Here is a 12,921-nt window from a genome sequence, read left to right as displayed (position 1 = left end):
TGTCAGCTCTGAATATTTCTCCTCTGTCTATCCTCAAGGAATCTCTGGTTCCAGAATCAGAGATTCTGCAGGTGCAATTGGGGAGGGTAGAGCAAGACTTAGCAAAGCTCTTCCATTTAAATTCCCAGGTTGTGGGAGCCACCAGCCTTTGATTTATTTATTAAGTTCATCTCTCAAAGGCAAATATTATTTTCTTCAGCATTCACAGAACTAAGATCTACTTGTAACAATTATTTCTCCTTATAAATAAGGTATTGTAAGTACCCCAAAACATAATGGGTCCTTGTTATTGTACATAGGGTTGTTTTATTTTTCCATGACTTTGCCAACCTGCGGTGTTTGGTGGCATTACTGAAGATCAATATGAGTGTTTAAAGATGCTCCCTTTGACTCTATTTCAGTTCAGATTCTCTCTATGCCTGGAGGATAGCAGGAGAGTTGGGGGCAGGTATGGGCTTCTAATTTCTTCTGTTGCAGAATGAATCAAAAGAAGCAGCAGGGAAGAAGGAGATGTAAAAATACAGCATAATTCTTATTGGACAGTGCTGGAAGTTCCTGTGGGAGTTTGAGATAGAAAAATCGGGAGGTACTAGTCTGAAGTGGAGAAGCCCATCAGTTCAGGGGAGGATCTCAGAGAGATACTGGATGTCAAACATTGACTTTGCACTTTCTCCTGCAACCTCTCTCCCTCTCTCCACTTTGTTTGTCCTTAATGGAGGAAGGTCAATTATATTAAGTCTACACATGAATTATTTGGGGGAAAGATTCACTAAATTTACAACATCTGTTGAGTGCCCACCTTGGTGCTAGGGACTATTCTAAGTGTATCAAATGCTTTGACTCGTTTAATCCTCCCAACTCCCATAAAGCAGGTACTATTATGATCATGCTTATTTTTATAGATGAGAAAACTGTGGCACCGAGGAGGGAAGGTGACCTGTCCAGTTCACACAGCTAATGAGCAGAAGAGCTGGGATTGGAAGCCACATAGTTTAACTCCAGAGCCACCCACTCCCAGCCATCATGCAACACCACCTCCCCATCCAGGATACGGTGTATTTTTCCCACTTATTTGAATCTTTGCCATTTTCAGTAGAATTTTTATAATTTAAAAGATATGGGCCGGGCACGGTGGCTTATGCGTGTAATCCCAGCACTTTGGAAGGCTGAGGCGGGCAGATCACAAGGTCAAGAGATCGAGACCATCCTGGCCAACATGGTGAAACCCCATCTCTACTAAAAATACAAAAATTAGCTGTGCATGGTGGCATGTGCCTGTAGTCCCAGCTACTGGGGAGGCTGAGGCAGGAGAATCACTTGAACCCAGGAGGCGGATGTTGAAGTGAGCTGAGATCACGCCATTGCATGCCAGCCTGGCGACAGAGTAAGACTCAGTCTCAAAAAAAAAAAATATATATATATATATGGTTCTGGACAATTTTTGTTACAGTTATTTTGGGATTTTCAAATAGTTTTTTTGTTGTATATATGGTAGAATTCTTAAAATTACAATTTCTGATTATGAAGTTTAAGGTTAGTTGAATTCATAACAATGAATAAAGTCACATGTGAGTTCAAAAGCTCGTTAACTCGTGCACTGTCTTGCTAGTCTCATCCCTTGCACTGTTTAAGAGTGGAGAGTGGAATGTGAGCAGGAGCGCCTGGTAAGGAGGCAGTAGGAGCTCATGCTAAAGAGCCTTGGGTGATGGTAAGAAGCTTGCATTGCTCCTGAATCAAACCTTCCAACAGAAGGCAGGGAAGTGAGATCATTAGGTTTGTTTTTTAAAAAGCATCTTTCTTACAGCATTTTACTGGGTGATTTGGGCTTGGGAAAGGTCGGCGGCAGGGCACCTGTTAGGGCATTATTGCAGTATTTCAGGTGAGAGATAAAGTCTGACCCCAGGCAACAGCAGTAAGAAAAATGGGAATGGCGAGGATGGGGGAGGGGGGCAGTACACTGAGGGGAGGGTAAGGAACACGTCTCAGGTAAAAGCAACAGTCCTGGGTGACCAGTTAAACGTTGGGAGAGAGGAAAAGAAAGGAGATGAAGTTGCCACCAGAAAGAGCGGCCTCAGGAGAAACGGGTTGTACAGGGATGGGGATGGGGTGGGATGGGCAGAATGTATCAGGGAAATAGTACCCTTGGGGTTGGTTTGGTACAGGTGAGTGGGCCTGAATGATACTAACGGAAATCCCAAAGCATGATATAAAAACTAACGAAATTTGAAAAGTAATAAACATGAAAAAAATGAAAAATTTTGATTTATAGGGGATTTATTTGGCTTCTATTGGAGAATGATTAGGACTGAAGCTAACCACTTGGAAGTTATTGGCACATAAATGGTATGTGAGGCCAGAGGAAATGGTGAGGTGAGCCCAAGTAGAGAGGCCACCTTTAAACAACAACAACAACAACAAAACAAACAAACAAACAAACAAATAGGACCCTGAGTTACATTTTAATGTCAGATATACGATGAATAATTGTTTAGTATATTCCATGTTTGGACGTGTTTAAGACCTACTCGTCCTAAAAATTATGTATTATTTATCTGAAATTCAAATTTAACTGGGCACCATGTATTTAATCTGGCAACCATAACAGGGGCAGCACACAGAAATGTTGGCAGGGACCAGGCAGGCCTTTCAGATGGTGAGGTGGTGTGTGAGACACAGGCCAGTGGTGGAGGCTGGGTGACCCAGAACACCTGTCTCTCATTCTCAGGGGCAGCTGCTACATGCTTCCCACTGAATGGGTTTGCAGAGATGGCCTCGAGGGTGTCTGATATTCTGATATTTCAAAACAGAATAGAAATATGTATTTTAATGTGTATTTAATATATATATTAAAATATTTTTAATATTGATATTAAAAGTGGTCAATTGGGCTGAGTGCAGTGGCTCATGCCTGTAATTCCAGCATTTTGGGAAACTGAGGCAGGAGGATGTCTTGAAGCTAGGAGTTTGAGACAAGCCTGGGCAACATAGCAAGTCCCCATCCCTACAAAAAAAAAAAAAAAAAATAGAATAAATTAGTCAGGTGTAGTGACTTATACCTATAATCCCAGCTACTCGAGAGGCCAAGGCAAGAGGATTGCTTGAGCCCAGGAGTTTGAGGCTGCAGTTAACTACGATAGCACCACTGCACTCCAGCCTGGGTGACAGAGTGAGACTCTGTCTCTATTTAAATAAATAAGTAAATATATAAACTGGGAAAATAATGAAAATGAAAACATTGTGAAATACAAAGCAGCTCTGTGGGTTCCACTGGTTTGTAGCCTCTGATCTAATTTCTAAAGTGGGTGTAGCAGATTTTTAACCTGTAAATTATGGTAATTGGCAGGTCAGGGTAAATGGTAGTTGTGTGTGGGGAAGAGATGATGACAACAGATGTTTTCCTCCTGCAAAAACTAAAATGTGGGAGTGACTTCTCTGGCCATAACTCCATGGTCTCTCCCCTCAGAGCCATTTTCAATAAAATTTTTATAGTTTAAAAAATACGGTTCTGAACAATTTTTGTTAGAGTTATTTTGGGATTTTTAAATAGTTTTTTGGTTGTATATATGGTAGAATTCTTAACATTATACAGTTATAATGTATAAAAGAATGATTCATAAAATTATAGCCCCACTGACCATTCTCCTGTAGCTGGGAGCAGTTCACGTCAACAGGGCTATACCCCCATGCTGACCTGCTCTGCAGGATTCCAGGAAGGTGAGCATAGCCTACCAACCTGTTTGGGTAGCACAGCGACAGCAACTTGAAGGCTTTCGTCAGAAAATTGTGGGCGGAAACTTCCAGGGGTTTGCTCTGAGCTTCTTGAGGCTTCTCAGCTTCAGCTGCAAAGTGAGTGGGTGTTTCTTTGAGAAGCAGAATCAGAGAGAGAGAGATAGAGAAAGAGAAAGAGAGAGGTGTTTCCCTTAGCTATGGAAACTATAAGAGAGATCCAGCTTGCCTCCTCTTGAGCAGTCAGCAACAGGAGTCCTATCCTTTACACCTCAGCCTCTACAGGATTGAGAAGTAAAACCGTTTGCTGGGGCTGGCCTGACTCACCAGCTGCCATGCAGCAGCCCTTCAATTACCCATATCCCCAGATCTACTGGGTGGACAGCAGTGCCAGCTCTCCCTGGGCCCCTCCAGGCACAGTTCTTCCCTGTCCAACCTCTGTGCCCAGAAGGCCTGGTCAAAGGAGGCCACCACCACCGCCGCCGCCACCACCACTACCACCTCCGCCGCCACCACCACTGCCTCCACTACCGCTGCCACCCCCGAAGAAGAGAGGGAACCACAGCACAGGCCTGTGTCTCCTTGTGATGTTTTTCATGGTTCTGGTTGCCTTGGTAGGATTGGGCCTGGGGATGTTTCAGCTCTTCCACCTACAGAAGGAGCTGGCAGAACTCCGAGAGGTAAGCCTGCCTGCAGACTGCTGTGCCCTGGAGGCACCAGGCATAAGGGGATGGAGGGCCCACTGCCTGGCTTGTAAAGTGCTTTTCAATCCTTTTTTTTTTTTTCTTAGAAATGGGTTGTTCTAGTTATTCTATTCTATAGGCAGAGAAATGGAGGCTCATAGGGGTGAAGGGAATATTTTTTAGTTTGTAAAGAATCAGAGCCCAACAGTTTTTCTTTCCTCAGTTGTCAACTCAGTCTGTTAAACCACTTACTGCCTCACACCTAGTGATTTAAGGAGTAAAAAACAAACCAACAAAACTTTTAAGTTTTGCTTGGAAGTAAATTTGTTCAGATGACCAAACTAAATCTTGAAAATACTTAAAATATTGGTACGATTCCAAATCACAAAACTGAGGGACAGTGAAGCAAAATTGCTTGGCCAAAGCCCAAGTTAGCAAAAGTTCTGAGGTATTTGGATTCTCTTTCCAGGGCTTGGTTTATTTGACAATTCTGCCTCTTTTGCTTAAAGAATTTTATTTTATTATACATCTTTTCTCTTTCTCTTTTACTAGTCTACCAGCCAGAGGCCTACAGCATCATCTTTGGAGAAGCAAATAGGTGAGTCCTTTTTCGCATGTACATTGAGTTCCCAAAGATGATCCTCAGCACAGGACTATGTTAATGGAATGCCTTAAATTCTGTCCCACACTTTGGCTTCTGTATACTATAAGAGGAATTCTGGCTAATTCAGAATCTCTGGTCTATGATTCCTTGAGCTGCTTTAAAAATGTGAAGTGAAGGCCGGGCGCGGTGGCTCACACTTGTAATCCCAGCACTTTGGGAGGCCGAGGCGGGCGAATCACGAGGTCAGGAGATCGAGACCACGGTGAAACCCCGTCTCTACTAAAAATATAAAAAATTAGCCGGGCGTCGTGGCGGGCGCCTGTAGTCCCAGCTACTCGGAGAGGCTGAGGCGGGAGAATGGCGTGAACCTGGGAGGCGGAGCTTGCAGTGAGCCGAGATTGCGCCACTGAACTCCAGCCTGGGCGACAGAGCGAGACTCTGTCTCAAAAAAAAAAAAAAAAAAAAAAGTGAAGTGAATTGAATTGCTCACAATCAATATAGCTGAGCACTGCACACAATTCAAAATCACTTCCACTTGACTTTGGAAAGAGACACACATATACAACCCTGGACCTTTGCCCCCTGAGAAGTGGCTCCAGGCCTGTCCCCTTCCACAGACGTCCTGGTCCTGACACACACGCCAGTGGCTGTAACTCCTGGGAAGAGAAGGCGAAGTGAAGGCAGAGACGGATGTTTCTGAGAAACGTCCTTTCCTCTTTTAAACTCCTTAAAGAGATTACATTGAAGCTTTATTTACAATATGTTTTATAGGATGTAAGCTTTTAAAATGTGGATAATCAATTCCCCACATTAGAATGGTTTTTCTTGAAGTCACTGAGAAGCTTAAGGGAAGACTTCAGCCATCATTCAAAGGATGTTCAGCTTCACCCACAGAGGCAGTCATGAGGTACTCTTGATCACAAAGGAAAATCCTTTGCGTGGGAGCTAGGGCAAGAAGATGATATGTTGAACACTGATCTCATGAAATTTCAGGGCATAGTTGTGCAAGCTCTGTACAGATAGATTTTACAATGTGGTTCACTAGTCTAAGATTCATTGAAATTTTAGATTTAGATTTACAATGAGATTCATTGAATTTTTAGAGTTGGACGGAAGCTTAGAATATATCTACTTCAGCCATTTCATTTTTTGGAAGAGAAACAAAATACCAGATGGATTAGGTGAATATGCTCAAGACCATTGGTATGCCACTGGGGCTAGAAGAAACACAGGCTCTTGATGCCTTGTCACCTACAGGGCTTTCCAGTACTGGACTGGTGCCTCATGAAGTAGGGAAACTCCTGTCTCTCGGTAGTGAGCATGGAATAACAAAACGATGAAAAGCAGGATACCTCTGCAAAGACTATAGGTAGATCTCATCCTTAGAAACTCAGAATAAAGAAGAAGGCAGCACTGGCCATCTATTAAGTGAAGTAAGTTCCAGTTTCTCCAGATGTGGCTACTGCAGGCAACCCAGTTGCCTGTCTACTATCCTAGACTGTTAAGTTCTTGCAGGAGCCACTGTTGGTATGCTCTGGCCCCTGCTTCTGTGTCCTAATCCTTAAATGGTAGAAAGTCCATATGTACACAAGCAGAGTGGAAATATTTGCTAGAAAAGTAAAAGCCTCTGGAGGACATCTGAAATAAGATCATTTTGAAGATCTGTGGAAAGTGCCTGGTCTGATAGGTACCTAATTATTCATCTTTCACCCACTCTCTGGAGTCAATTTAGTGATTAAAAGTCAAATGATCAGATGAGTCAGGTCCATCTACCCTAGTAAGCAATTATCTTCTCTATTTCAACCCAAATGAACCAGAAATTGGTAAATTATCACATGGAAATCAAATCAGTAACTTTACTAATAAGAAAAGAGATGCAAATTAAAAATAGGGAATACCAATTTTCATCAAATTAGTAAAGATTAAAAAAAAAAACCCACACTGACAAAGATTTGAGAGAAAAGTGCCTGTTCAAACATTAGTTTCAGCCAGTATACATGTAAATTGCTATAACTTTTTCTGAAGAGCACTTTAGAAATACATATCAAAAGCTTGAAACTAATAGTTTATGTTGTAATCCTATCGCTAAGAATTTATCTTAAGAAAATAATCAGAGATGTGCCTGAAGATTTATATATAAGGATGTTCATTACTTCTTTATGAGCCTATTTATAATAAATAATTCAGAAGAAACTTGAATGCCTCATACGAGATTAGTTATATACATTATGGTGTATTCAAACAAGCACGTAATAAGCAGCAACTAAAAGTGATGTATCAGAAGGACATTTAATGCTTTGGGGATTGTGCACTCTGTATTGTTAGATAAAAAGACAAGTTACAAAAGGGTATGTTTAGTTTCATACTAACTATGTAACCATGTATGCACATTTTTATATTCTTAGGAACTGGAAGGTTTTACACCCTGATGTACTAACAGTGATTTTCTCTGGGAGATACTATTATAGATTATTTATACTTTCTAATTTGCTCCTTTTTACATTTTCCATTTTTTTCCGGTTAACTAATTAAATCTTTTATTCATTCACACGTGTGAGGCTAGATGTTGGGTGTTGGATGCTGACTGAGGATGAGCCAGCCCAGGGGGCCTGTCCTTATGGAGCTTTTAGCATGGGGAAGAAGCTAAACAAAAGCAAGCAAACAGACCATGCAATTCCAAAGTTGTACTAAGTACAACCTGAGAATCTTCTCTAAGGAGGTGTTGTTTATGCTAACACCTTGGGGGTCAGAAGCCCAATGAGTGAACAGCTGTGTGCATGGGCTGTGGAGTGGGGTGGGGCTGGGGGAGGGCATTTCAGCGCTGGGACCGGCACATGCAAAAACCCTGGGGCAGGAAGCAATCATCACCAGTGTCTAGGATATCTCTGCAATTTATTTATTCCAGTATATTTACAGCAGATATTCTTAGTGAGCATGTTCTGTAAGAACAACGTTGTACTGGGCTCTGTGAGGGATATAAAGACATGCAACATGTGGTTCTCTGTTCCGTTTCCTGCCGGTGCGTGGCTGAGTGCCAGATTAGTTGCTCGGGTGGTTTGCGGTGTAGGAATGCAGAGCAGACTCAGTTTTGCCTTTCCTGTTCGCTAACACCTCCTACATGGTGGGTCGTCTTGGATGACTGGAGAGGTCATGATTGCTCAGCTAATGTTCTCTGTGGATTGGGCCATTCTCACACCATATGTGAGTTTTACAGGCTAATCACGAACCTGACATAGACAAGCATCTCGTGTGAATATTTATTGAAGTCTCAGTTAGCTGAATTCATTAGCTAAGTGGCAGCTGTCTATCTTGTCTGAAACAGTTGAAGTCAGAGAAATAGTGTCTGTTTTGAGAACTATTGTCTATCCTTCCATTTAATTTGTCCAACATTTGCTAGTAACATGCCCTTTGTTAGAAACTGGGCTTCTCTGGTGAATTCAATGTATCGTAAGGAACTTGTCATTATTTGAGGGGAATAAGATAATTTATGTAGTTACCCCAGAGACAAGAGGAGTCAGAAATGACAAGAGAGGGGAAGACAGAGGGATCCTAGATTTCAAAAGAGGGGCAGATCATATTTGATGAAAAAAGGCTTGAGAGGGTTTCCCAAAGAAAGAGGTACTAGGTAGTCCTTATGGGATGTTTAGGAATTTGACACAGAAATCTGCTTGAAAGAACATTATGGGCAGAAGACACCGCATGAACAAAGGCACAGAGGAAGGAAAGTGGGGGTATGTGTAGGCCACAGAACTCCCGTTGTGTGGCAGTGCTCAGTGGGAGTAAGGAGATAAGGCTGCACAGATGGGCTGGGATTGTGTGATGGAGAGACTTGTATACGACTGCATCTTCGGGGAGGAGCAATTAAAGGTGTTTGAGGCCTCAGTGATATGAGGTGATTGTCTGAGGTCTTGAGATAATTAATTTGGGGCAGATTGTAAAATGTCACTGGAGGAAGATCTGGTGACACGCAGACAGATCAGTAGTCTTCTTCAGCCTCTGTCCTGTAAGTCTTAGGAACAAGAGAATCAGAGTGGACAGAGCCCTGGAATTGGAGTCAGGAGACCAGGGTGTGGTCCCATCTCTGATGCTGACTAGCTGGGTCTTCTTGGACTAGTCACCCAACTTCTAAGTTCCTTTTGCAATCGATAAGGTGGGACAATAATACATACCTCAAAGGGTTGTGGTGAGTTCTTAATGCAATAACTGACATGACAGCTCTTTATGAATAAATGTTTATATTAATTATGTTTTATTGTAACATTATAATTTATGCATATGTCAATCTTAATTTGGTTTATTTTGTACCTCTTTGTTTCTGAAATATAGACTACTGTGAATTCTGCAGTTCAGACTTACATGATTAGTATATGTTAGACTGTTGCCATTTATGGTTTTAAAATCTTTTTTTAAATGATGGGATTTAAATTCCCACCAAAATAATAGTTGGTATTTCATTTTAACATATATTTTACCTCTGTCTATGATACAGGCCACCCCAGTCCACCCCCTGAAAAAAAGGAGCTGAGGAAAGTGGCCCATTTAACAGGTCTGTATCTGGAAGGTACAGGTAGGGTTTGGGAAAGCTTTTGGCAAAAAGCAAAATGGCTGCCTGGTTTCCATTACCAGGCTCTAGAGAGTTGTTACTTCCTGGAGACAGTATTTGAACCCAATAATACTAACACTTTTCTTGTCGAGTCAGTCTTATAAACACACTTCGATCCCCTATTCTCTGGGCAAGGCCCTCTTCTAAATTGGAGACCTGGAGCTGATTATGACATGACCCCTGCCCATAAGGAGCTCATTCTTTTCAGTCATTCCAAAGTCCCTTGGGGGATTGGGGGCACAGATCCAAGAGGTGAGAGCTGAGAAGGTGAGGAATGAGGACTTATTATAGTCAGTGCTTTCTTGGTTTTCCGGAAGAGCTTCACTCTGCTTTGTCCAAGAATATAAATAGGAGCGAGAAGGGAGACTCAATCCTGGCACTTGTAGACTTTCAATATGTGCCTGTAGAGAGGAGTGAAATGATATGGTATGGGCACTCCCATTATAAACTACATAAATAATGGAATAAATATCCCAGAAAGTGGTAGGCTATTGTTCCTGGAATTATTTAGGCAGAATTGTAGAATGATCCGGTCACATCAGCAGACACTTACTAAATACCTGCTGTGCGCCAATTTGGGGATGTGAAGATGAGTAGCACATGGCTCTTGCCCCCAGGGAGCTTGACATCTAATAGGGAAAGACAGGCACTTATGATAATTTCAGTACTTCAGAGATTTAGGTTATGTTCATGATGTTGTGGGGATACAAAGAAAAGGGAACTGTACCCCAAATTGAGGGGCTGAATAATTCTTACTGCAGGTGAGAAGACGGACCAGATGGTCCCTAAGATCCTTCTCAACTTTAGAACTTTAGAGTTCCTTGGATTTGGCTTTTTCCTTCAGGAAAGGACTTCAAAGCCTAGCAGTTTTGGTGCTAGTTCTGACGATAATAAAATCTTTGTTCCAGAGAGCTAATATTTTCTCAATAATTTCTTACTGCAATGGATTGGGGGTATATACTATTGTTCCAATTGTGTGGATGACAAAATAGGACAACGATGTTGAGGAAATTCTGTGATGGATCAAGTTCTGACCCCTCAGCCGGTTCTATACAGGCTGTCATTCTGGGTGAAACATTTGTTCAAGGAAGGGCCCACAGTTTTGCCTTAGAAACTTAGTTTGTTGGATGCATGACTATTCCTGGCTTAAAGCTCCTTTCGGATTTATTTCAGGCAAGCCCAGCTCAAGGTCCATGCCTCTGGAATGGGAAGACACCTATGGAATTGTCCTGCTTTCTGGAGTGAAGTATAAGAAGGGTGGCCTTGTGATCAATGAAACTGGGCTGTACTTTGTATATTCCAAAGTATACTTCCGGGGTCAGTCTTGCAACAACCTGCCCCTGAGCCACAAGGTCTACTTGAGGAACTTTAAGTATCCCCAGGATCTGGTGATGATGGAGGGGAAGATGATGAGCTACTGCACTACTGGGCAGATGTGGGCCCGCAGCAGCTACCTGGGGGCAGTGTTCAATCTTACCAGTGCTGATCATTTATATGTCAATGTATCTGAGCTCTCTCTGGTCAATTTTGAGGAATCTCAGACGTTTTTTGGCTTATATAAGCTCTAAGAAAAGCACTTTGGGGTTCTTTCCATTATGATTCTTTGTTACAGGCACCGAGAATGTTGTATTCAGTGAGGGTCTTCTTACACGCATTTGAGGTCAAGTAAGAAGACATGAACCAAGTGGACCTTGAGACCACAGGGTTCAAAAGGTCTGTAGCTCCTCAACTCACCTAACGTTTATGAGCCAGACAAATGGAGGAATATGACGGAAGAACATAAAACTCTGGGCTGCCATGTGAAGAGGCAGAAGCATGAAAAAGCAGCTACCAGGTGTTCTGCACTCATCTTAGTGCCTGAGAGTATTTAGGCACATTTAAAAGGACACCTTTTAACTCACCTCTCAGGGTGGGCCTTGCTACCTCAAGGAGGACTGTCTTTCAGATACATGGTTGTAACCTGAATGCTTAAGGGATGGAAAAGGAAGACTAGAGTCTTGCATAATAAGCTAAAGAGGCTGAAAGAGGCCAATGCCCCCACTGGCAGCATCTTCACTTCTAAACACATATCCTGAGCCATTGGTGAAACTGAGAAGCCAGAGAGATATTTTGGGGACTCATTCCATTCCTAACACAGCATGTGTATTTCCAGTGCAATTGTAGGGGTGTGTGTGTGTGTGTGTGTGTGTGTGTGTGTGTGTGTATGACTAAAGAGAGAATGTAGATATCGTGAAGTACCTATTAGGAAAATATGGGTTGCATTTGGTGAAGATTTTGAATGCTTCCTGACAATCAACTCTAATAGTGCTTAAAAATCATTGATTGTCAGCTACTGATGATGTTTTCCCATAATATAATAAATATTTATATAGATGTGCATTTTTGTGAAAAGAAAACATGTAATAAAAAGTATATGTTAGGATACAAGTAATTTTTAGAATTTACTAATATTTGAATTTTTTGCTTATTATTTTTTTCCTCCCTGGTTTCTTCATTCGTTATGATGCCAGACCACTTTAAGAAGAATTTACTGGACTGAGAAGTACTATGAAGCAAATCTTTCCGCCTTTGCCAGGCCTTCCTTCTCTCTCTATATTCTCTTTCCTCTTCACCTCCCAGAGTTTCCATTACCAATATTATGACCATGTTAAGCTTAGCCAACTTTCCATAGATTTGATGAGAAATTATATTTTCCTGAAGGCAGAACCATGGCACAGTGGAAAGGGCACATACTTTGGACTAAAAAACTTAGATTTGAATCTTTGTTCTTCCACGTACTGCCTATGTAATCACTGGTTAGGTCACTTGACCTTCCTTGAACAAAAAAAGAGCTGAAAGTATCAGACACATAGAACATCAAAAAACGGTGTCTGCCACTACTAAGCCACTCTATTAGAGCCACTTCATTCTCCAGGGGCCACTGATCTATGGGATCCATCTAAGCACCTAGTTTCTTGTATTCTCATGCTTGTCATTCACAATGGCCTTTTCCTATTTTCCTTCAACCACTCATTATCATGGGCTCTCCGTAGACTTTGTTATCATTAAAGATTATAGTAACTCCTTTGGAATTTGATTTTAGGTGTCTTATTTTCACAACATCATCTTCTATTATTCTAGTGGAATTGGTCCAACATTTTCTTTTCTAAAATATTTTTGAAAATATTGAGACTTCTAATTAATAAACTTTATTATTTTCTTATATATACATCAGCTTCTTCCACGTTTTCACTTCTCTCTATGTCCAGCATAAATGTCATCATCTGTCATGACAACCAGCACCTTGTAAAGACTCTCAACTCCAA

General features: G+C 41.7%; 1 protein-coding gene across 2 annotated transcripts; it reads left to right on the top strand.

Moving 5' to 3' along the window:
- Positions 1 to 3,964: 3,964 nt before the first annotated feature.
- Positions 3,965 to 12,047, top strand: FASLG (Fas ligand). Of its 2 annotated transcripts, XM_032159091.2 has the most exons (4): positions 3,965 to 4,406; positions 4,962 to 5,007; positions 9,503 to 9,559; positions 10,790 to 12,047. In XM_032159091.2, exons 1-4 carry the CDS (start codon positions 4,062 to 4,064, stop codon positions 11,182 to 11,184), a joined length of 843 nt encoding a protein of 280 aa, XP_032014982.1. In that variant the 5' UTR covers positions 3,965 to 4,061; the 3' UTR covers positions 11,185 to 12,047. The 2 variants fall into 2 exon arrangements, with proteins under 2 accessions (XP_032014982.1, XP_058299210.1); XM_058443227.1 differs by lacking the exons at positions 4,962 to 5,007; positions 10,790 to 12,047 and having other exon boundaries at positions 4,062 to 4,406; positions 9,503 to 9,538.
- Positions 12,048 to 12,921: the final 874 nt, after the last annotated feature.

The sequence above is a fragment of the Hylobates moloch genome, unplaced genomic scaffold (genome assembly GCF_009828535.3).
Source record: "Hylobates moloch isolate HMO894 unplaced genomic scaffold, HMol_V3 SCAFFOLD_8, whole genome shotgun sequence".
In the NCBI taxonomy this organism is placed as follows: Eukaryota; Metazoa; Chordata; class Mammalia; order Primates; family Hylobatidae; genus Hylobates; species Hylobates moloch.
This window is presented reverse-complemented; position numbering and strand designations above follow the sequence as displayed.